Source organism: Oryctolagus cuniculus, chromosome X (genome assembly GCF_964237555.1).
Source record: "Oryctolagus cuniculus chromosome X, mOryCun1.1, whole genome shotgun sequence".
Classification (NCBI taxonomy): domain Eukaryota; kingdom Metazoa; phylum Chordata; class Mammalia; order Lagomorpha; family Leporidae; genus Oryctolagus; species Oryctolagus cuniculus.
This window is the reverse complement of record NC_091453.1, coordinates 34,354,726-34,379,305: the sequence shown is the minus strand read 5'-3', so window position 1 is coordinate 34,379,305 and position 24,580 is coordinate 34,354,726. Positions and strand designations below refer to the sequence as shown.

The 24,580-nt window shown below is 52.1% G+C and overlaps 1 protein-coding gene across 2 annotated transcripts; it reads right to left on the bottom strand.

The window, feature by feature from the left end:
• Positions 1 to 4,678: 4,678 nt before the first annotated feature.
• Positions 4,679 to 20,720, bottom strand: PPP1R3F (protein phosphatase 1 regulatory subunit 3F). Of its 2 annotated transcripts, none has more exons than XM_051827109.2 (4): positions 19,306 to 20,720; positions 9,979 to 10,034; positions 9,651 to 9,733; positions 4,679 to 7,081 (listed from the first exon to the last, which is right to left on the bottom strand). In XM_051827109.2, the coding sequence occupies exons 1-4, from the start codon at positions 20,304 to 20,306 to the stop codon at positions 5,777 to 5,779; spliced, it is 2,445 nt and encodes an 814-aa protein (XP_051683069.1). In that variant the 5' UTR covers positions 20,307 to 20,720; the 3' UTR covers positions 4,679 to 5,776. The 2 variants fall into 2 exon arrangements, with proteins under 2 accessions (XP_051683069.1, XP_051683070.1); XM_051827110.2 differs by having other exon boundaries at positions 9,651 to 9,730.
• Between the last annotated feature and the right edge of the window lie 3,860 nt (positions 20,721 to 24,580).

Genomic DNA, 24,580 nt, shown 5'->3' with positions numbered 1-24,580 from the left:
CAGCGCGGTGCGCCGGCTGCAACGCGCCAGCCGTGGCGGCCATTGGAGGGTGAACCAACGGCAAAGGAAGACCTTTCTCTCTGTCTCTCTCTCTCACTGTCCACTCTGCCTGTAAAAAAAAAAAGTTAATGGCAAATGGAATTAAAATGTAAGTTTATCTGGGTGCAAAAAGCATTTGAAGTCAATGCATTGTTTTTTCATAATACACATTTTTCCATGAACTTTTAGAAGACACCTCATATTAATTAAATGAAAATCCATAAACCACCACCCAAGTTGGGCAGTAGACCATTATCAACATGCCAGAAGCTCCCTGGGCCCCTTTCCAGAGGTAAACACTAACGTGACTTGGAGGTCAGCATTCCCTTTTTACCTCTCATATGATAATACTACATTGCTTTGACTCTCATATATGGTAACATGTTGGTTTTGTCTATGAACTTGAGTCATTGCATCATACAGGGTGTAATCTTTTGTTTGGCTCTTTTTTTTCAACATCATTTCTATGTGATGCACCCATATTGTTTCATGTCATTATAAATTTGTCATTCCCTCCATACAGTATCCCATTCCATGAATATATCATAATTTATATACTGCATTTAATTTCTAATTAATTTCTTTTTACTTACACCTTTTAAAGTATTCTAGGTTTGAGTCATCACTTATATAAGCTTCCATTGTCTTCTTCCAATTTGTCACTTGTAATTTCACTCTTTATGGTACCTTCTGATCAACATCTATCCTTAATTCAGTGAATGCTTCATCATTTTCATGTACAGTTAATGTATTTGTATCTTGTTGAAGAAAAGCTTTTCTACCTCCGAGTATGCAAAGGTATTCTGCAAAGTTCTTAAAGCTTTTGGCTTTGCCTTCACATTTGTGTTTTAAATCCACCTAGAAATATTTTTGTGTTATGAAGTAGGGATCCAATTTCATTTTTTTCAATATGGATAACCAATTGTTCCATTTACTGAAAGTCCAGCCACTCCCCCAATGGCCTGCAATATACTTCCTTGTTCATCTATTCTTTGTCTACCTATGAATGGGTCTGCTTCTGAGATCACTAGTCTTTCATGGACCTGCAATGATATCCTTAAAGTATGGGTGTCCTGGCTAGTGTTGGCACTTGTGGATAAATTTAAGAATTAACTTTCCACGACCTACACACAAGCAAAAATCTATTGAGGGACAGATGTTTGATGAAGTAGTTAAGTTGTTGCTTAGAATGCCTGCATCCCAGGACTGGCACTGTGGTGTAGAAGATTGAGACTCCACCTGCAGTGCTGGCATCCCATATGGGCACCAGTTCAAGTCCTGACTGCTCCTCTTCTAATCTAGCTCCCTGCTAATGTGCCTGGGAAAGCAGTGGAAGATGGTCCAAGTGCTTGGTCCCCTGCCACCCAGTGGGAGACCTGGAAGAAGCTCCTGGTTTCAGCCTGGCCCAGCCCCAGCCACTGTGGCCATTTGGGGAATGAACCAGAGGATAGAAGACTTCTCTTTCTTTCTCTCTCTCTCCCCTCTTGTATTTCTTTAGTGCCTTTCAAATAAAAAGATATAAAAAAAACGCATCCCATAACGGAGTGTCTGGTTCAAATCCTGGCTACTCTGCCTTCATGCATCCTGGGAGGCAGCAGATGATGGCTGTCCCTGTCATCCTGGTGTGAGAAGCATATTGAGTTCTAGGCTCCTGGCTTCAACCTGGCCCATCCCTGGCTACTGCAGGCATTTGAGGAGTGAATCAGTAAATTGAAGATTCTATCTCTCCTTTCAAATTAAAAAAAAATCTAAAAAAAAAGTCTTTCAAAACAAATTTCTATATCTTTTCCAAAAATTTATTGCCCTCTCCTGTTACTTTCTAAGTAGTTCATAACTGGTATTTTTATTAAAATTGTCTATTTGATGTTGGTATATAAAAACAATATATTTTCAAATATAGCTTTTGTATCCAGAAGTTTTCCTAACTTCTTAGAGATTCTACTAATTTACTGGTGGATTTTTTTTGGGATTGTAAACACACACAGCGAGGCCGGTGCTGTGGTGTAGCAGGTACAATTACCACCTGCAGTGCCAGCATCCCATATGGGTACCAGTTCAAAACCTGGCTGCTCCACTTCCAACCCAGCTCCCTAATGTGCTTTGGAAAGCAGTAGAAGATGGTTCAAGTGTCTGGGCCCCTGTACCTGCATGGGAGACCCAGAAGTTAACGGCTCCTGGCTTCAGATCAGCCCAGCTCTGGCCATTGCACCCATTTGGGGAGTGAACCAGTGGATGGAAAGTCAGTCAGTGTCTCTCCCTCTCTCATAAATCTTATAAAAAAAAAAACTCAGTGGATTTTTAAAAACATAAATACAGCAGTAGCATCTACAAAAAATGACAATTCTCTTTACTTCCAATCTTTAAATATTTTCTTTCTTTCCCTTGCCTAACTGTGCTGGCTAGGATACCCAGGACAATGCAGAGTAGAAATGGTGATAGCAGATGTCCTTGCCATGTCCCCAATGTCAAAGTTCTTAACATTTCCACTTTTGAGTATGTGGCTCATGGTAAATCTGTATAGACACCCTTTACGCTAAGAAAGGTCATTTCACTAGCTTGCTAAGATTAAAATCACAAGTAGATGCTGAATCTTGTCTATCTCTTTCACTATAGCTATCAAGATGACTGTGTTGCCTCTCCTGTAATCTGCCAATGAGGCCAATTATGTTGAGTTCAAATATTAAAATACATTGCATTTTTGCGAGAATCCAACTTGGTCATATTATACTTTTTTCATACATTGAACTTGGGCAGCTATCATTTGGCTTGGAATGTTTGCATCTATGGGGTTGTCTTTTGTTTTGCTGCATCTATGTTCTTGGAATTGTTCTGTAGCCTTCTTTTCCAATTTGTCACATTTTAGTATCAAGGTTTTATCAGCTCCAGAAAATGAATTGGGAATGCTCACTCTTCTTCTCCACCCTGGAATGGCTCTTGTAAAATTGGAATTATTTCTTGGCTGTTTCACCAGCAAAGGCTGTCTGAGCCAGAGTTTCTGTGTGGGGTGACTTTGGGAGAACTCTGTTCTCTTAATAGTTACAGCATGACTCAAGTTCTCCATTGCTTTTTCCAGACAGTTCTGTGTATACAGTAATGTGTCCATTTTATCTAGTTTTTCCAACCTACCTGGGATAAAGTTGCCTTTTTACACAATGATCATATCATCACACCAAGGGAAGGCCATAGACACATGTCTGGATGTTGACTTTTTTGACAGTCTTAATCAGAAAGACAGGCTCCCGTGGGTGTGTGGAATTTGTCTGCACTCGCCATTTTCCACTTTCAGATCTCTGTAATGATCTTCCTTCCGACCATAGCACCCTCTTCTTCCCTTTATTACCTGGTGGATTACTTCTCATTTCTTGACAACTCAGTTCAGACAGGCACCTTATCCCCCATGACTTCCTGAGCCCCTGAACTTGGCTCAGCATCCGTGCTGGGCTCCCACAGCCCACTGGACCCATCACTGTGAAGGCACTAACCACACTGTATTGAAATTCTGTGTCTGGGGCCAGTGCTGTGGCACAGCAGGTAAAGCTGCCGCCTGCAGTGCCGGCATCCCAAATGGGTGCCAGTTTGAGTCCCGGCTACTCCAATTCCGATCGAGCTCTCTGCTGTGGCCTGGGAAAGCAGTAAAGGATGGCCCAAGTCCTTGGGCCCCTGCACCCGTGTGGGAGACCCAGAAGAAGCTCCTGGCTCCTACCTTCGGATTAGCACAGCTCCGGCCATTGTGCCCAGCCAGGGAGTGAACCAGCAGATGGAAGACCTCTCTCTCTTTCTCTGCCTTTCTCTATGTAACTCTTTCAAATAAATAAATAAATCTTTAAAAAGAAATACTGTGTCTGTCAGCCCACTAGCCTATGAGCTCCTCCCTCTGTGTCCTCAGAGCAGAACGGAGATGGTTCATCAACATTCAAGCTGTACTGAGCTTGTCCCCACTCAATGACCAACTAAGATCTCTAGCCATGTCTCTATTTCCCCATGGATATTTCTCTGTTCCTTCATCGGTTTCATTCAATGGGTATTTATTGAGTACCTACTATGTGCTGGGCACGGTTCTAGAAGAGTGAGCAATGAGGAAGGAGGAAAAACTAGGACAGTATGGTGACCTAGAAACCCAAGTGAAGAAATGGTTTCAAGGTAGAGATGATCAACTGTGTCAAGTGTTGCCAAGAGACCAATTAAGACAATGCCAGAAGGGCAGGCATTTGGCTTAGTGGTTAAGATGCCCACACACACACACCCCACAAAGAAGTACCTGGGTTCAATACCTGCCTACAGCTCCTGACTCCTGCTATCACACAGCCTGGGGATGGTAGTGATGACTCAAGTATTAGGTCCTGGCCATCCACATGAGAGACCTGGATTCTGGATTGCACTCCGAGCTCCTGCTCAAATAAATTTTTAACAAATGTTTTTCAGATGAGGTCTGAGCCTTAACTGTGGCTCTAACGACATGAGTTATCATCAGAGGCATCAGCAGTTTTGCTGAAATGGTTGGGCAACAATTCTGATCAGGGCTATTTCAGAAAAGCACTGAGGCAATGGAGGAGAAGGGAGGAAGTGAGGGAAGCTGGAATACATGCCACTTGCAGGAAGTTTTGCTGTAAATGGAAGTAAATAAATATATGGTGTCTTCTTTGGCTATGCAAGTTTTTTATTTGCATGCAGTAAATCCATCTATTCTCTCTTTCCAAGCTTCTGGGTATCTCGTTGTAAGTAGAAATGTGATCACTGCGGGCAGCAACTCAGGCAGGAATTTTTCACAGTACAGTAATCCCTCTGTCCTTTCTGAGGCCTTTCCTGTCCTGCAGACTGAAGGGGCTCTCTGCTGGTGTCAAAGGCTGTTTTTCAGCAACCTCAAAACCTTGTGATTGATTCACAGCCCATGTCCCCACATCCACAACCATGACTGCCACCAAACCCTCAGGTGGCCCGCCGCTCTTCCTCCCTGGCTCCCACCACCATCATCCATTTATACAGAAGCAGGCTCCCACAGGCACAATGTAAAAAGACCAAAGGACCACAATGTATTAGGACCGGGAGGTGAAGAGATACAGATCCCCGAGGACATATTGAAGCAGCAACAGCAGCAGCAGCAGCAAGCGTGACCACGCCCATTCCCCCCTCCCCCTCCCGCCCACCATGGTCCTCCCCCAGCACATGACCACCCTGCACACTCAGGCCCAACAGGAGACCAATCGCACAGCAACACACATCATTTCTCATAGAGCTCTATTGTGGCATATAATAATAGGTACTCTATATAAATTAAATTAAAAATAAAGCTCCAGCAGCTTGCACAGGTTGGCTGTTAATAAATATATCTCTGGGTAATTGTGCCCCAAGACCAGCTCACGACCACTCTTCCCTCGTCCAGAGAATTATACAAAAATAAATACAGGCTCAGGGGATGGGGTGAGGGGTGGGGTGGGGGGAGGGGGACATGCCCAGTTCCATTCTAGAAATTCTCACTCACATCATCCACCGGCCCCAGGTTCTTCTCCATCGGTATCTGTATCATATCGCTGCAGGAGCCCACACCAGGTGGAGAGCTCAGGAGTGGGGCGGGAAGGCCTCTCCAGTCAAGCATTCTCAGAAGCAAAGGGCCGAGGTCCACTTACTGCACAGGCCACAGGTCCCATCTCATCCCTCTGGGGTGGTGTAGGGGCTGCCCCTCCCCCAGAACCCAGATAGGAGGGGGGACACCTGTTATTGCTGTTCCCACATGCAGCCCCTACGAGAACCAGGCCAGAGAGAGGCACAGTGCAAGCACCAGGAGGGACACGCCACTGTTCAGAGCCACAGGGACCACCACCAGTCCGGCCAGGACCCCCAGAGTCTGGGTCAAGGGCCCCCGGAGCTGGGGAGGCACTGCACACACACTCTCTGCAGGGGCTGCCAGGGTAGGGGACCTCTCTGGGGGCTCCAGGCTCAGGCCTGTACCCTCTTCATTCTGGGAGCTTCCATGAGGCCTGGCCACATTAGAATAACAGACTTCAGCCCCCGAGGGCTCGAGGGGGCTGGGATTTTGCCCCTGCAGAAGGGCCAGAGCAGCATGCTCCCTGCCAGGTAAAGAAACCAAGCTGCTTGCCCACCCAGTGGTAACCTCCATGCGGGCCCAGGTCCCAGCTTCCCCTGGGGACCGGGTCACCCCAGCTATCACCCTGTCAGTGCACAAAGAGTCAGTGTCCTTGCCCCGCCCGTTCTCTGCCTCCCCAGTGAACTGACCCTCTGTACCCAGAACCACGGAGCTGTCACACGCTGAGCCATCCGCCCAGGGGAGCCACACATCTCCCATGGCAGCTACCACAGAACGGGCCCCCGAGACGATTTCTGGAGGCGATTCCTTGGGGCTGTCCCCTTCGGGGCTGGTGGGCGTCAGGGCAAGCCCCTCGTCGCCCTCTCCCTCCTCATCGGGGTCCTCAGTGTCCTTGATGAGCTCCACGCCACGCCCCAGGCGGGCATAGTGCAACGTGATCTCCTCGGCCAGGGCACTGTTCAGGGCCCGCTCCGGGCCAGGCCACTTCAAGATCAGGTCACGGTCTGTGAGGATGCCCAGGGGATGGCTGGGAGACATGCCCCCATCCGTGGGGCCCTCCCCACCGCCTCCTGCCCCACCTGCAGCCACAGCAGCCCGCAGGCGGCTCAGGTGGGACAGGTAAAGCTGCTCCAGCTCCTGGTCGATGGTGTCCTCGCCAAGCAGCTCTTCCAACCCACTCACAACCTCCAGCCCCCCGGGGGGCTCATCCACAACAGCCTCCACCGTGGGGTCCTTTCGACCCGCTCCATTTTCACTTGATCCTTCCCATGTGGCTGCCACCTGTCGCGGGCTGGGCTCCAGGAAAGGCCCGGTGGCCCCCTCACTTGCATCAGGCCCTGAGGCCTGGTCCTTGGGGGAGCCGCTCAGGCCACAGAGAAGGGAGGCAGGGGGGATCCTGATGGCTGGTGCCTGGGGGACCTCTGTAAAAGCCACAGGTGGACTGCTCCTGGGGACATCACCTTGTTCTGAGAGGCTGCCGGCCATGGTGACTTCAGAAACCTGGAGCCATGGGGTCAGGGGAGAGAAAAGGAAAAGAATGAAGTAGAGGAGAGGAGGGAATGAGCACAGACAAGAAGAACTGGTGAGAGACCGTACCCAGCCCCACAGGGGTTGCCAGAGAACGCCTTAGAGAGTCCCCTGGCATTCTCTGAATTCCAGTGAGTCAGACGTCTACATTAGGACAAAATTAAAGAAAAGGGGGGGGGGGGGGGCTTCCTGCAGATGATAAAGCTGAGGAATTCAACAGATGTCAATACAAGGGTACTACAAAAAAATGTGTGTGGAAAACAAAGAAAGATGAGTTCAGGGGCAGGTGCTTGGCCTAGCTATCAGAGTACCTGGGTTCAAGTCCCAGCTCCACTCCTGACTCCAGCTTCCTGCTAATGTGCACCCTGGGAGGCACTGGTGATGGCTCAAGTACTTGGGTCCCTGCCACCCATGTGGAAGACCTGGACTGAGTTCCCAGCTTCTGGTTCAGGCCAGACCAGGACCTTTTCAGGTATCTGGGGAGTGAACCAGCAGATGGGAGCATGTTCTCTTGTTCATTCTCTCTCTCTCTCTCTGTCTCTCTGTCTCTGTCTCAAAATAAATACATAAGCAGGTAAGTGCAATGGATTGAAACTCATCAAATGTGTCTAGAACACCATGCTCATAATGACACAAAACCAAAAACTCCTTTATTTTGTCTCCTTTGGTAAAGCTCATTGTTTTCCTGATTAATAAAAGGGGAGGAGCCAGTGCTGTGGCATAGCTGGTAAAGCCGCCACCTGCAATGCTGACATCCCATGTGGGCACTGGTTCGAGATCCGGCTGCTCCACATCCGATACAACTCTGTGCTGTGTCCTGGGAAAGCACTGGAAGATGGCCCAAGTGCTTGGGCCCCTAAACCCACATGGGAGACCTGGAAGAAGCTCCTGGCTCCTGGATTCAGATCAGCCCAGCTGTGGCCGTTGCAGCCAACTGGGGAGTGAACCAGCAGATGAAAGATTTCTTTCTCTCTCTCTGCCTCTCTGTAACTCTGCCTCTCAAATAAATAAATAAATCTTTAAATTTTTTTTAAATAAAAGGAGAAAAAACTAAATATTCACACTGCTTTTCCTATATAGACTCAAAGCAGCTCAACAGTTGATATGAGACAGTTTTCCTTTAGAGAAAAATTCCAGCTAATAAAGGAAGTGGAGATAACAGAATTAAGTAGAGTCAACGCTATTCACATTGAGTGAATAATAAATTAAATGTAATAAGTGAATGAAATCAATGGTTTCATAAGTTAAAGACTAAATTAACTAAATGGGATTAATAGACTAATAAAAAGAGAATAGGAAACATCCACCAGCATGCTGTCAGCCAAATATGGACAAGGGAAACTCTACAGGACAAACACGATTCCTTCAATAAACACCAGCAAATGTATGGTGTCATCAATCTTGATGGGCTCCTGAGACACTTCTGACCGGAGATGGAACACTGACCAAACACTTGATAGCACTAAGAAATGACTGTCGGTTTTCGAAGGGTGTGGGAATAAAAAGGTTTTGTTTTGTTTTGTTTTGTTTTCCTAAGAGTTCTTAGCAAACAGAAGGATTTATGAATGGGATACTGTCTGGATTAGTTTTTCCAAACTAATTCCCTAGGGCACATGGAGGTGGCATGGAGGTAAGAGAGTGGAATGGAGGTGTGCTGGTATTTGTTGAAACTCGCTGATGGTATACGTGGCTTCTTGATCCTCTACTGGTCTTTTTCCTTTTACACGTTTGAAAATGTCCGTAACACAAAGGTAAAACACACATACACCCAGTATCTGCAGACGCACTCTCCTTCCCCTGCCACTCATGCTGTCCCTGATCTCCTACCCCCAGGCCCCTTGCTTCTGGCCTCATTCCCATGGTCTGTCTTCCAGCACAGCAACAGAGGGAGCAGGTTAGAACAGAAACCAGGATCATGTCCCTCCCCTGCTCAGGACTCCTCTGTGGTCACACACACACACACACACACACACACACTCTCTTAGAGCGAAAGCCAGAGCCTCCCCTGTAGTTTGTCACCCCCTCTGTCCCTTGCCACCTCCCCAGCCTCCACATTGTTCCCCCACACACATTAACCACGAACTTCACACTTGCCCAGGGTGCTGCCCGCCTAGGCATCCACGTGACTCCCTCTCTCACCTCCTTGGCATTTTTATTCACAAACTACTGATCTCCAAGGCTTTCCCCTTCTCTGCTCCCTCCCATCCCTGTTTCTCCTTAGCATTTCTCATCATCTAAAATAACATATATCTCACCCCAGTGACACACAAGCCCTCATAAAGACAGCTTTTCTGTGTGTGCTGTCTCCTTGGGGTCTCACAGAGCAAGCTCTCCCAAAGCTCCCTACCAAGGGAGAGGTCTCCTAGCCCCAGGGGAATAACTGCCTTCTCCCTCTCCCCATCAGGTTCAGATTTAGGGGATGGCTCTCCAACGTAGGGTGGACCCACAGCTACTTGGCCCTACCCCCACCCAGGTCCAGCTGTGCTCATACTGTGAGCCTCCCATCAGGCTGGGCCCCCTGGGGCTGCCAGGCCCCGCTTACCTGCAGTGTCATCTGGGGCCATGGACGGAGAGGGGTGGGAGCCACCAGAGGGCCCACTGACTCCTGAACATCAGGGCACTCTGCTGGAGAGAAGAGAAGTGTTGGGCAAGACAGACATACAAGCAGTCCTGACTGTGTGCAGAGTATCTGCCATCCCAGCCCCTTTGGCAGGGTTGCCTCTGAAGCTTTCCAGGATAGCCTAAGCCGGGCGCGAAGTGGGGCTCTTTTTTTCTTTCTCTCTCTCTCTCTTTTTTTTTTTATAGAAAGAAAATGGGGCAAGAAAAAATGGCGGATAAGGGCTCAGTCGCCAAGCTCGCCAGCTGCTTACCCACAGCAGGGGCGTTATCATCCAGGCTCTTCATCCTCAGCTCTTCCTCAACAGGCCTGTGGGGCAGAGAGAGTACATGGGCTGCCTTGCCCATCAAATTCCTACACGGTCATCGGAAAGTTATGACATACGGGAAAGTATAAAGGGGGGGGGGGGGACTACACATCAGCCGGAAACAACCGCTGCGACCTTTTTGGCAAAATTCCTTGCAGACATCCTCTGAAAGCATTTTAGATCCTACAGACATCATTTCACAGCTGGCTTTGCCCATGGAACAGTAACGAGGCATCAGGATGGACTTTCGCACACAGTGAAAAACGGTCGCTCCCTACGCAACAGTACACGCACTCGTTGCCACTTAGGTAACCATTCTCTCCCTACTGAGCAGCTAAGTTGCTGCCCTCATTTTGCTGCCACAGAACAAACTTCAGCACTCAGCACTGGGCCTAGTTTTGGCAACAGCTGGGGTCATTTCTGTAGGGGAAACTCCTGGCCGTGGAAGAAGCTATCTATTTGGAGCAAGGGCAGGTGAAGACCACGCCCGCGGGCAGCAGCCGCAGCTCGGAGGAAAGAAAGCAAACAGAATGAGAAGGCGGGGCCTACATCCGCCCTCCCCCCACCCCCACGTCAGCCTGGCAGCTCACTGTACCTCCTCGCCTGTAACACGGAGCATGGAGGAGCCAGGACGTGCACGCCAAGGTTGGGGGAAGGGGTGAGGACAGATGGCCAGATGTCAGGGCCTGTCACATAGCAGGGCCTAAAGCAACAGAAGTGCTCCCTGGTCTTGCTCCTGCTTCGCCAGGTGAGTGAAATCCCTAAGTGGCAGAAGCCCAGTGTATCCCAGCAAGATCCTGCCAGGGGTGGGCTCTCACCAAGGAAGCACCGCTGTCCTCCTTCCCACAACTTGGCATCCGAGGTCTACAGCAAGGGAAGCACTAAGATGTGGAACTGACGCAAGGCCACTTCCGGAGGGGCAGTGTGACAACGCTGACATTTCTGCAAACGCTTGAAACATTTTGAAAACACCTAACCAACTGCCTTCACGGAAACAGAATGTCACTAGCCGACCCAGAAATAGTCCTTACTATGGCATTAGGGACTGTTCTAAGTACTCCTCCTATTCGTGTATCAATTTCATCCTTATAACCGCCCCCCCCACCCCACCCCATGAGGTAGGTCCTTTCAATCTTCTGAAGCAAGCAGTGCTATTATCCCCATTCTACAGACGGTGAAATGGAGGCTGAGCAAATGGCTCAAAGTCACGTAGCTGAGAGCAAAACTCAGACCCTTCTTGGACAAGAGACACCAGGGTCTTACCCAAAACCATCTCCAATCCTTCCTGGAAGTAGACAGAGGGGGCATCAACAATAGACACGATCCCTCGCTCCCACCTTCATGCAGGTGTTTCTCTGCACCGGCCTTTCACCCATGCATTCAGTCCCAGTCTCCCGACCTCCACAGACACATGGCTCAGAGACCCCAAGGCACAGAGCGGCTGTGATAACTGCTTTTTATCGGTAATCTCAGAGGCGGCTTGAACCATGCACACAGATCCAAAGTCTGAAAGCACTGCAGGGGCCAGTTTGCCTTCCTCCATGGTGTAGGGCTCACACATCCTGCCAGAGGCCTTTTCCTCAGATACCACAAGGCCTGGGGTGGATGAGTCTGGGAACCCAGCCACCAGCTCCCACATGGGCAAGAAAGGGTGACACAGAGCAAACCAGCTTGGTCCTAGCACCAGTTTCCTCCATGAGTCTAAATCCAGGTCTTTGGAATTTGAGGCTCCACATGATTTCTGCCCAGCTGTGCTTCTTTCGCTGGCATAAGCCCTTCATTACAGAAAACGTCATCTTCCTCTGGTCTTCTAAACCAAGAGCCACAGACAGACAGAAAGCCAGCCCTCCTTCCCATAGGCAAGTCTTCCCTTGTCATCTTGCCCAGTCCTGACATGCAGGACACCAGGCTTTCGCAAGCCATGACAGAGTGACAGATAGCAGAGAGAAAAGGGAAGGACTCAGCCAGCCAGCCAGCCAGCCAGCAGGAAAGGGAGTCTAAAGTTCAGCTGAAGGAAGAAGAGGCAGGAGGAAAAAAGAAAAATAAATACAAAATAAATCCTTCAGAAATCCCCCAAAGCACCTCAACCACAGCCAAGGGAGGCACAGAGAGAGGGAATGCTCAAAGATCAGGACAGGGTCGGCACTGTGCCATAGCAGGTGAAGCCGCCACCTGCAGTGTCGGCATCCTATATGGGCATCGGTTCAAGTTCCAGCTGTTCCTCTTCCGATCCAGCTCTCTGCTATGGCCTGGGAAAGCAGCAGCAGATGACCCAAGTCCATGTGGGAGACCTGGAAGAAGCTCCTGGCTTCAGATCAGCCCAGCCAGAGGAATTGTGGCCATTTGGGGACTGAACCAGCAGATGGAAGACCCCTCCCGCCCGCCCTCCCTCCCTCTCTCTCTCTCTCTCTCTGCCTCTCTGTAACTCTGCCTTTCAAATAAATAAATAAATCTTTAAAAAAAAATCAGGTCAAGAAACTCAGCCAATCTCAAGATCTGTGAAGTCAATAGAGGCACAGGTGGCTCTCCCCACCACCAAATGCAGAGAAATGAAAGGAGGCACAAACATTTAGCATTTGCCTCCTCCAACATGGCCCTTCTTATTCATACACCACATCGGTTGCAAACCTTTCCATCTGTCCCTCCCAACAACAACCTCCCTCCCCTCTTTTTTTTTTTTGGCCAGTGCAGGAACTAAGGCTCAAGGAACTGTCTCGACACCCACTGGCCACACACCACACCGGTAACAACATCCAAGGAGGGCTCCACTTTGAAGACAGTATTTTGAAATTGTGGGCTCAGGAAGACAACAAGAACAGCTATTCTGCAATGTCTCCAGCAGCGGAAACTCAGGAGCAGCTAGGCGTTTCATCAAAACCAGGACAGTAAGAGAAATCAGGTGCAAACGCAGACTGAGTCACTGAGCACTAACAGAGAAGAGGGCTTCTTAGAACACACACACACACACACACACACACACACACACGGCGGGAGACTAACAACAAAACTGTACCTACAGTATGCCTGCTCATTTTCAAGAAGGAAACCTGCTCTTCTGGCACCAGTCCCACGAGTGTCACGTGGTATCCCCTCCAGGCCAGCAGGCGGTAGCAGGTCAGGGGCACAGAGGCTTGGGATGGCCTGGCCACATGTCCTGTAGCATGGGAACACAACTCAAGCTATCCAAGGGGCCAGATCTGAGAGCGCCACACCAGTCTCCTTTCCTCCTGGAAACTCAACTGCTGCTGCCCTCAGACAGTATCGGGGGTGGACTGAGAAGGGGAAGATTTTGCAAAGAGGAGCTGTTGGCCCCAGCCTAGGCCAGAATGGAAAGAGGGTTGGCCCCAAGCCGGAGAGGGAGCGAGCAAGCCAAGGGCTGCTAAGCCCAGGATGGAGAAGGCAAGCAGCCTCCCAGAGCAGTCGCATCACTGCCATCCCCACAGCTACCAGAGTCTTCCGTGTGTACCCCATGTGCTCATGTTTTCAAAGAACTTTGCCAGCCCAAAGTGGGTCAGGCACTGCAAACCCAAAGGGAAACTCAGCAACCTGTGGCTCCCATGGAGTCAAGCTGATTTGAGAATGCTGACTCTCCTGCAATACTTGGAACCTCGGTTACCCCAAGCCGTCTGCTCTCCGAATAGAAGAGTGTGAAGGCAGCTGGGAAAGCCTGCACTGAGCTATGTGGGGCACTGCCTTGCCTTCCCCAGCACGGGTGTCAGCCTCAGCTCCGCGACCTGCAAAACACGACAGCAAGTGGAGAGCGAGCAGGTGATGGTGCCCCGGGCCTCTTGCATGGCGCCAACTTCCTCCTTTGACCATGCGCCGCGGTCAGAAGTGCATGTTACGCTCGCTCTAACTCAGCACACATGCTAGTGTAACTGAAAGACGCTTGTTCTCTGCAGGAAACGCTTACCTTGACCGCGCATCGTGCCACACTCTGCTAACCTCCCATGCTGGTGGGGATGTTTTTGAACCTTGGAACCCAGCAAATTGATGATTTCACATCACAAGTAAGGGTCGGGATGTGAAATCTGGAGCTGTGTAGCCTAAGGCAAGTTGCTCAACCTCTCTGCGCCTCAGCTGTAAAGAGGGGATCGCAGTCATAACACCTACCTCAGGGCACTGCCGAGCTGAGGCAATGTTTGAAAAGTCTGTGTAAAGCGTTGAACAAACAGGAATGCCCTTCAAGGTCCCACTGAGGGAAACCAGGGCTCTGGGAAGGAAAGCAAGCTGCCCAGTGCTGGCCAGCTGGTAAGACACATCGCCCAGCCTGGCACAGCCATTCCAAACGAGGGCACAGGGCCCTGGAGTGGGACCATGCAGGCAGACATCCTGGCTGTGCCACTTCCCTAGCACATGGCTTCACCCTCCCATCCATATCCATAACGCCCCTTGCCAGTTCTCTGTGGAGTAAAAGGCGATCACTTTCACATTAAACAGTCACTCTCCAGAAAAAAAAAAAAAAGCACAACGAAGCTCACCCCTGCCCCATCCTGTTTCAACTGCGGTCGTTCTGGCTTCCCCTAAGGCTGCCACCTCAGCTACCATGCGTAGGATCCCCATCCACTGAGTTACAGGTGCACCCTGCGAAACTGAGATCTTACTGTACAGCAGTTCCGGTGACAGCCCCTGGAGACGCAACGGCGAGCAAAGCCCACTAGGAAGCTTATGACTTAAGGTGGAGGAAGACATTAAAAAAAAAATACTCGCACTCATTCTTTCAACAGACATTTATTGCGCATCTGCTAAGTGCCAGGCAGCGGGGCAGGGGCAGGCCTGTGGGAAATAACAGTGGTGAACACAAGCTGAGCAGGTTCCTACCCCTCATGGAGCTTACAGTCTAGCAGGGCAGAGTCATCGGATAGCCCCCTGATGAAGGCCTCGCTGCAGACTCCGGGCAGCGCCTTCAGAGAAGGGAAAAGAATGCCCGAGAACAAGGGGGCCTGGCCCGGAGCACAGGCTCAGAGAGGGCTTAAGGAAGCGTAGAAGGAAACCAAGCAAGGGAAGCGGGGTTGGGGGGAGTGAGGGAGCGAGAGGCTACTCAGGAACACTGGGGAGGGGATGAACACAGCCCCAAACAAGAGTTGGGGGGAATCTTTGGTGTATCAGTCAAGTGGAGACACCAAGGTGGGAGGCAAGAGGCTGAAGGAAAAGAAGGGCCAGAGAATTCGGAGGCGAAGCAGCAGCGTATGGTCCCAAGGCCTGGGAAGAAAGTATCTTAGGTCAGAGTAGTCGACCCATTTCAAGAACCACCAGCGTGAGCCACCTTCAGAATCTGGCCGATGCAGGGGCTGAGAGCAGACAAAGTAAAGTGCCAGCAGAGCTTTAGACATTAAATGGCGGGGGGGAGGGGGCGATTAGGTGCTGGCTAGGGGCAGTGAGGAGAGAAGATGCGCTCAGCTCAGCAGACACAGGACAGGGGACCAGCCCGGGGAAATCAACCACCGGGACCAGGAGAACATCTGCCAGGAGAGGAAAGGGGATGGCTGATGTCCACATGTGGAGCAAATGGCAGCCATCAGGAGCTGGCCGGAGGGGGGAGGGGGAGGGGGAGGAGGAGTCCCCCCCACACACGCCTGGACCACAAGAGAGGGAAATCAGTTTGCAGGCTGGGGAGCTGCAAGTTGTAGGCAGTTCCCTTCTTATGGCTTCTATTTTGTTTTTTGTCTGTTTATTTATTTTTTGGAAGCAGGAGGTTAAAAGTCTGAAGGGAAAGGACATTGCAGAGTCGCATCAGAGAAGAGACAACGGGGGGTCAGAAAAAAAGACTGCCACGTGGGGTAGCCAATGACCCTGAATCTGTGGCTCACTACATCTCATGTCTCTAACAGCTGGGCTGCTGGGCTGCCCCAGGTGGAGGTGGATGGGGGGGGTGGGGGTCAACATGAGAAGTCTACAAGCCAAACATTCCTGGTGAAGGAAGCAGCATGGGCAAAGGCCCTGGGGCAGGAGGGAGCAAGGCCCTCTGGAATAACAGACCCCGGCGTCAGCTCAGACAGGTGTAAGACCAGAAGCTGGCAGAGGCCACACTTCAGGGTGGAGCACGGAGTAAGTTCTTCCTTGGTCTTTCTTTTATGTAAGAGGAACCAAAACACCATTTGAGGGTGTTGAGCCAAAGCAAATCAGGAGGGTTCCTCCCCGAACCACAGCCCGGGGATTCTGGAGTCTGCAAGCCTCAGTTTGCTCATCCAGGAAAAGAGGATTAAAAACCACCTACATCACAGGATTAATCGAGACTTCGCAATTAAAAACCCTAGCAAAGTGCCTGGGCATACCGCAAGTCCTCCATACCCACCCCTCCCACCCAGTTCCGCCCCAAGCCCTTGGCCATCTTAGCACCAGTCAGCTTCTCTTTCTCCCTGCTTGAGCCTTGCACTATGCCCAGCACATAGTAGGCCCCTAAGAAATGCTTGCTGATGGGTTCTCTCTAAGCCTAAGAGTGAGCCCAAGACCAGTCCAACAGCTCTGCATTTCTGCTGGCTACAGACACCTCCCGTGCCCCTGCCCTCATAGGGTCATGCCCAGCGTACAGTGAGTGGACCTGCAGCCAACACGTTCTCAACAGGAAGCCCTCCAGGATGGGGCTCCCACAGGCAAAGGATATCCCCTGTGATCCTCTACATTTCCCAGTGGGGCTGGGTCGCAGGGGTTGGCTGTTCTTCAACAGCGCTCCAAGGCACCGGTGGCACACAGGTTTTGAGACAATAATAAGTTGAAATGTACTCGCCGCCGACCTACAAAGAAAACCTTATCACTGATCTTGCAGTGAGCACCAGCCTCCCCTTTGCAAGAGCTAAGATCAAAAGATAAAGAAGCTATCAAAAAGCCATCTGCCCACTTAAAATAATATCACAAGTCATGTTAGGAACCACAGACCCGGGGCCAGATACCAAAACAATTGTCTGAACGAGCTGCTTCAATTTCTCCTTAAAACCACCCCATGTATTTTAAAAGAAAAACACGCTCTCCACCCACCTCGGCCCTGCAAGGTTTTGATTTCTCTGTTCCCTTCCTCTCACACTCTTTAAAATGACCAAACTGTCACCCAAACTGTCGCATCTTCCAGACAGGGCTCCCACGACAGCCGGCTGAGATGACTTGGGCAAAGCGATAGAAACGAGAATGGATGGGGCACTGGGACGGCTCAATCTCTTGATCTGGGCAGTGGTTATGCAAGTACATACATATGTACAAATCCATCGAACTGTACCCCAAATATCAGTACACTTCATGAAGGCATAGCCCAATAAAGCAATCCCCCACCACCACCACCCCAAAAAAAAAAAAAAAAAAAAAGAAAGCAAAACGTGCTGGGAACTCCAACTTTGAAATCTCAGAATTTGCCCCGAATCCCGCCAGGTCTTCCAGAGGATCAGTAGTTTAAATTAAAAGAAAAAAAAAAGCCCCTAGCATTTCCTCCCTGGTCCTGTCACTCCTGGCTGAGTGGCTTTGAGCGAGCTGGCTCGCCTCTCAGGGGTTAATTTCTCTCTCAATTAAATGGCCATAACCACAGCACCTACACCACACAGCATGCACAAAAAGCCGAAGGAGAGAGGGTGGGTCTGACACTTATCACAGAGAGCAGTAAATACTGGCCGTCTTTATGTTTTTCTGCTACCACCAGGCTTCAGATAGCTTGCCCGTTTGCCACAAACAATCCAGTCACACAAAGGAACTGTCATACCCATTTAGCAGATGAAGAAACAGAGGCAAGGCTCTATAGCTGACGATGGGCAGAGTCGAGTTGGGCTCAGGTTTTGTGTGCTTTTACTCGTATCCCATAAAGTACATGCCGTAATTATCTGTTTCCCAGACAAGGGTCCTGAGGCAGAGTGGGGTTAAGAGTCGGCCATGGTCAGGGCTAGGATTTGAACCCAGGCAATCTGATGGCAGAAAACCTGCTCTGAAATGCTGCCTGCTCCCTCTCCATGAGGCTGCCAGAGGCAGCGGGGCTCACAGGTCCTAGGTGAGTAGGTGCTTGCCTGCGGGCTCTCCTCCCGGGGCGCATCTGCCCATCAGCCCAGAGCTAGACCTCTCTGAACCACTTATAGCCCGAAGCCTGTCAGGACCAATAGATCCCACAGATCCCTTGCTGCAGCCACTGTACTAATCAAGCACACACAAGGTCCCAAGAAAGCATTTTCCCAGTCCCATTCCCAGTTCTTCCAGGAACAGGGCAATGTATGTCCCCAGGGACTCTACTGAGCACGGGCACTCGAGATGACCACACAAAGAATCGGGCCGGGCTGCTGCCCTTGAAGAACTCTGAGCTTCATAGGAAAAACCTAGCATCGGGGCCTCCTGGGCTATAACTGGCTATCTCTCCAAGCCCCCGGGCAAGTCTCATTCCTGTCTGCTTCTGCCTCTGCCAGAGCCACTACTTTCCCTTGACAATGGCCTCAGCCCCTCACCTCTGCAGGCCTCACACTGGAGCATAACAGTAAAGAGCGTGCACAGGCTTCAAGGTCAAACATGGCTGAACTGGAAAAGCCAGGAACCATCACTTCCTCAACCAAGTTCTCCACCACTGAGACCCTAGCGCCCTGCAGTCAGATAGGATCAGATTCCATATCCCCACTGGCAAGGCCCTCGGTCTAGACTACCATTGTCACTGTTGTTCTCTCGGCTCCAACACACTGCCCATCATTCACACCAAGCTCAGTCACCTCAGGACCTTTGCACTCACTGTTCCTCTACCTAGAACACTCTCGTTCCACATATGCACACAACTCTTCCTCTTATCACCCAGGACTCCCAACTGTACCTCCAACAAGTACTCCCTGTTCCCCTCCTACAAACCCCACCACCTCCCACATCTGCACATACCTCTTCGTCATCCAACACTCACCTCCTCAAAAGCTCTCTCCCTAAGCGCCATGTCTAAAATAGCCATCACTCCCCCAGCTACCCCTCACTCTGTTTCTGCTCCTCTTTCTGCTCAGCGGCTAAGCTTGTCCCTGTTTATCTCAGCTGCTTGCTTGTCCTTTCCACCTGTGGCCCGCAAGAGGCATCTGTATGATCCCTGAGACTAACGAGGATATCTGTCTTGCCCAGGGCTTCACAGGGGGGAACTCAACCAACGAATGAATGAAAGCCCAGGAATGAAAACAGTGCCTCACACACGTTAAGGTCTCCATCACACTTTGCCTAACCAACTGAATGCCCCCTCTTCCCTGTCCTGAAGAGCAGGCCTGGGAGGGAGGGGGGAGCCTGCACCAGGGTGGGGGGGACATTTGGCCCTGTGTTGGCGGAGGTGGCGCTGGCAGACATTACCTGCGCCTCACCGGTTTCATGCAGCTCTTCAGCTGCCTGGCCTCTGCCTCCACGGGACCCTGGCACTCGGGCTGTGGCTCCAGCTGCTGCTGCTGGGGCAGCCCTTCGGCATCAGTGGGTGTGGGAGCGGGTGCGATCCGGAGCAGGACTGTGTAGTTGCGGCCGTGGTTGTTGGCCCAGAAAGTGCCCTCGGGGGTCTCATAGCGCACCACGAAGTCAAGGCGCGCCCCATCGCCCGCGCCCTCAGCAAAGGGCAACTGGAAGGCAAAGCGGTCGGTGCGGCCGCCGTCGTCGGGCGAGGAGGCGGCTGCCTGGCCGGGCCCCAGGCCGAGACCCGGATCCAGGATGGGATCTCCTGCTCCTGTGCCTCCTGCTCCTGCCCACGGCGGGCTGCGCGGGACGTAGCGCGCTGGGTGGTCGCAGAAGGAAGCCCAGCCGTCGTGTGAGGCCCGCACGTGCACCGCCTTCTCGAAGGAGCGGTTCAGCACGCGCACCAACCCGCGCAGCACCGGCGGGCGTCCCCCAGGCACCCACACCCCGACACCCCCGGGGACCGCTCCGGGAGGCGGCAGCAGCGCCTCCAGCTCCACCATCACGCGCCCCAAGCGCTCCAGACGGCCCGGCGCGGGCGGCAGCGAAAATGTGGGCACCAGGTAAAACCCCCCGCCAGCGGGGACGGGGCACAGCGGCGAGGGCTCGGGACAGGCCTCCTCTTCCTCCTCCCCTTCATCCCCATCCTCGCCATCGTCGTCCTCGTCAGCCCCGCCGCCGCCGCCGCCGCCGCCATCTTGCCCGGTCGCCGCGGCCATCTTGCCCGCCCCGGGCCCGCCCCACGGCCGGTAGCGGCGCAGCTGCGCCAGCGGCAGCCCCAGGGCCTCGTCGGCGAACAGCACCCTCCGCGGGGCCGCCGCCGCCTCAACCGAGGCGCGGGGCTCGCCCGCGGCTGGCGAGGGGGGCGCGGGATGCCGCAGCGGGGGCTCCACAGGGGCCGTGCGCGCCATAGCGGCGGCGGCGGCGGCGGCACCGGCGGCGGCACCGGCGGGGGCAGGGCCTGAAGGGGCGGGCAGCCAATGGGAAGGCCAGCGCGGGGGGGGTTACGGCTCACGGGGGGCGTAGGCGGCGAGATGAAGACGGGTATAGCAGGGAGCCAATGGGCAGCTGCGCGTGGCTGACGCAGGCGATGAATTGGGAGCCGGAGAAGCACGCAGCCAATGGGGATGCCCGAGAGTGGGCGGTGCAGGAGGGCGGGCTGATCGGAGAAATCAATGGGGAGGCCGGGATGGGGGTGCTGCGGGATCCAGGATGTAGCGAGCCGAAGTAGGACAGTTCATGAGGAAGCCTGAGTGGCAGTGGCGAGTGGGTGGCTGGGAAAGTGGAATGGCTGCAGGCGATGGGAGCAGCAGGGAGCGAAGAGGGAGAAGCCCGAAAAGTGGGAGATTCGTGGCTTGCGTAGGCGGAGGGACGGAAGATAGAAACGGAACAGCCAATGGGAAGCCGCGCGCAGATGACGTAGAGGCAGGATGACGAGAATGGCTGCAGCGAGCCAATGTGGGGTCTTGGGAGCGTGCGCTACAGCACTATGGCTTCAAGGGGCGGTGCCAAGGCGAAGCTAGCCAATACAGAGGCTATAAGGAGATCAAGAGGCGGGATGTGAGCGTCCAGAAGGTGGGGACCGTAATGGAAAGAGCCAATGGGGGTGGAGAATGAAGGCGGGAGAGAGGAGGCGGACAGCAGATAGCCAATGGGAGAGCCCCAGTGGAGGCGGTGAGCCCTCAAAGGGCAGTCCTACTAAGGGATGAGCCTATGTTGAGGCTAGAAAAGTGTAGCGGGACAGAGGGAGGACTTGGAGGCCAGACGGGAAAGAGCAGAGTCACAGAGGGCAGTGCAGGTGGTGGTGAAGAAACGCTTGAGCACCCAATAACAAGGCCAGAGGAGAGGGACAGTGCATATGTAGTCTAGGCTGTTGTGGGGTCGAACCACAGAACCATAATGTGTACGCAGCAATCGAAAAGAATGTCCCTCTCGGGATGCGTTTGCCATCTCCCTAACCCTGTGTGACTCCCATTGCCCCAGGAATGCCCCGGGTCCCTAGATAGGCCTAGACTGCATCCCAGTGTGAGACCTAAGAAAGCAAAAAGTTACTGGGTTCCCGCTACCTGTCCCGCAGTCTTTGCTTGAGTGGTGCCACTAGCCAAGAATGTTCTTGATTGTTCTTTAATGTCCTTGCTTGATCCTTAGCATTCTCCAACACTTGGCACCATTGTTGAATGAATGGCCAATGGGAAATTCAACTTTCTAGAGGATTAGCTTTTTCTAACTCCAGCTCTGTAAGCCCTGAGCCTGAGTTGATTAGGCGAGCTGGCAGACACTGGCCAAGGTAATCATTAACCAAAGCCTTCTCCTTCCTACCCCCGCTTCCACATCCCACCCGTGACCCCGTGTCCCTTCTCTCCCCATCTCTGCTCATCTCTGCTCCTATTGCTTCTGCTCCTACTGCCTTCTGTTTCCTCTAGCCAATGAACTTATTTCACTCTCCCTTTAAGATCTCACCTGTAGGAACCGAATGTGGCTTTGGCCCACTGAACATGTCCATTCATAGATTACTCTTCCATCCTGGGGGGGGGGGTATTTACTGATCAGCTACTGTGTGCCAGTGTCTGAACATTGCTGTTTTCTCATCAAACCCTCAAGCATTCCTAGGAGGGAGGTGATTCTCCCAACAGCCCCTGTCCTCCTCATGTCCAAGATGGGGTCAGAGATCAGGAAGGGGGGAAAAAAGGCACGAAATAATGGGGGCTTACACAAGAGAGCGCTCTCTTTTTTTCTCGTCTAAAAACATCAAGGCAGCAAGGAGCAGTCTGCAGACCCCTTCCTGCTCACCCCATTTAGACATTAACTGTGTCCTGTTCCAGTCCCAAGACTCTTATTTTCCAACAGATCTGTGGGCTCTATTTCTAAAACTGTTTCCCAAATCCACACCTCTGCTCACCACCTCCACCACTAACACTGTCATCAGTCACCCAGAGCAGTGGCCCACTATGCACTGGCCTGCACCCTGGCCCCTGAAACTCCATTCTGCATTCAGCAATCAGGGGATCCTGCTATGCTGTGAGACAGTTTCTGTCTCCCCTCTGCTCACAGCCCCCCCCCCCCCATGACTTCTTCACTCCGAGCGAAAGCCGAAGTTCTGACCAGGGCCAACAAGGCCCTACATGGTCTAACCCCCTCTTGTCCCCTGTCTCTCACCTCCGCCCTCCTCTTCCTCTCCCTCAGTCCGCTTTAATCACATCGGCTTCCTTGGACACCTTGAACAGGTTGGGTACACTCTCAGTGCCTTTGCACTGGCTGCTTCCTCTGGAGTTCCTCAGTCACCTACATGGCTCCCTCCTCACCTCCTTCAAGTCTGTCAAAGGTGCCCTTCTCTGGGAACTTGCCCTGACCTGTTTAATCCTGCTCTTTCTCCCCTAATTCCCAACCCTGTATTCCAAAAGACTTCCGGTAGAGAGAGGAGGTAATGAACTCTGCCCCTCTGTGCCACCTGACCCCCAGCCCTCACTCTGCAAGGATCCTGGATTCAGCAGTAGTTTGACTGCCCTTCCCACACCCTAGGCCCCACTCCAGTGGCCTCTTGGGATTCTGGCCTACCACCCTCACTCAGTTTTCCTCCCTCTCTCTCTCTCTCTGCAAGTGACAGTAAGGGAGGGATGGTCTGCAGAGGGTGTGAGGAGGATGCAGCTGGCATCTCTGACCTTGAGAGAGAAAACCAACCCCCTCTCCCAGAAGAGCACAGGGACAGGGGCAGGGAACGAGGCCTCAGCTTCTAGAACTGGCCTGGTTTATAATTACACAGGAGGCATAGGGATGTTCAGCCTCAAGTGCGCAGGGAGCATGGGATCATTCATCTTGGGGCTATCCCTATAGTCGGCTCCCTAGGACTCCTTCCCGACAAACATGTTCCTTACTGCCTCCCCTGCTCCCTCCCACACGCCAACATCTGTTAAGCACCTGCTATCCCCGGGGTCTCTGGAGACCTCCAGGCTGGGGCCCTCCTCCGACTTTGCTGCGTCCCCTGGCTGCCCAGCACACACAGGCCAAATCTGGAGCTCAGATGCGTCCCACCAACTCAGAAGCCCCAACTAGTGAAAGTTTTGTTTTGAACTTATGGGAGGGAGGGTTGGGCTTTTTTTTTTTTTAATTGTTGTTGTTGGCTGATTTTTTTTTTTTTTTGGTCTTTTTTTTTTCTGCTCACCTTTTTTTTTTTTTTTTTTTTTTTTTTCTTGTCTTCACAAAGCCAGGCCATCAGGCCCATTCTAGGCTTTTCCAGAAAGGTGAGTGGAGTTGAGGAAAGAGGTTCTCTAGTTTTTGAGGGCCTAGAAGGTGGCAGAAGAAGGGGCAGCGGGCTGGGTCTTGGCCACTAGATTTATACTAGGTGAATAAAAAGCTGTTCTGGTTTCTCTTCTCCAGGCCTGAAGCCAGTCCTGCAGAGGGATTGGAGTGGACGCCAGATGACTGGAACCTTGGGCCATGCGGGGGACCCAGGAGCTGGAAGTGTCCGCCGTGGCCCTATCAGGCGACGGGCTCGGAGGCTGCTCTCCCACATGGACCAGTGGCTGGCGGGAGGACGCACTGAAGAAATAAAGGCAACCACGAAATCTTGGTCAACCTAAAAGCTCACAAGCTTCAAGCCAACCCAAGGAATCTCCAAATCCCAGAACATCCGTGTCATCACCTCCTAGAATTAAAACCTGAGACCCCTGTGTACTGCACGTAACGTCCAGCTGACCTCAAAGGTCTATGGTGAAGATAGAATGTGCTCGTTCGCTGGAGAGTTCAGGGCTTTGGCTGAATCTAGAAAGTTCGAGATCCACGCCAGCGGCATGATGGCGCGTCTTTGGAATCTACAGCCTTGGGAAACAGGGGAGCTCTTCAAAGTAGAAAATCGAACAGGCCGAGGGCCTCAGTGGCATCAGGCCAGGATGTTGCTGATGCAAGAGGGTTGGAGTGGCAAGGGGCCTCTGGAGGTCTTTGTGAGGATGGATGCGTGAATATTGGGCGGGGGGGGGGGGCACTCAGACCTTCCCAGTGAGGTGGCCGTAAGACTCTCCCCTCTTTCCTCACTCAGTGACCTCTCAGTGGATTCTGGGAGCCAGTGATTCTCAGATTTTTCGATTCTGTGAAATGTGGGGTTGGGGGGTGGACTCCCATTTTGTCTGCATCAAGTAACTTATATGACCCTCACTCCACCGCGGGAAGAGGGTTGCAGAGCTCCCTCCCT

Bases quoted from the DNA above. Each gene is read 5' to 3' on its own strand.
- PPP1R3F (XM_051827109.2), bottom strand. From the start codon at position 20,306: ATGGCGCGCACGGCCCCTGTGGAGCCCCCGCTGCGGCATCCCGCGCCC. The intron at 10,035-19,305 runs GTAATGTCTGCC...TCTGCCCCACAG, and splicing joins ATGAAACCGGTGAGGCGCAG to GCCTGTTGAGGAAGAGCTGA. The intron at 9,734-9,978 runs GTAAGCAGCTGG...TCTTCTCTCCAG, and splicing joins TGATAACGCCCCTGCTGTGG to CAGAGTGCCCTGATGTTCAG.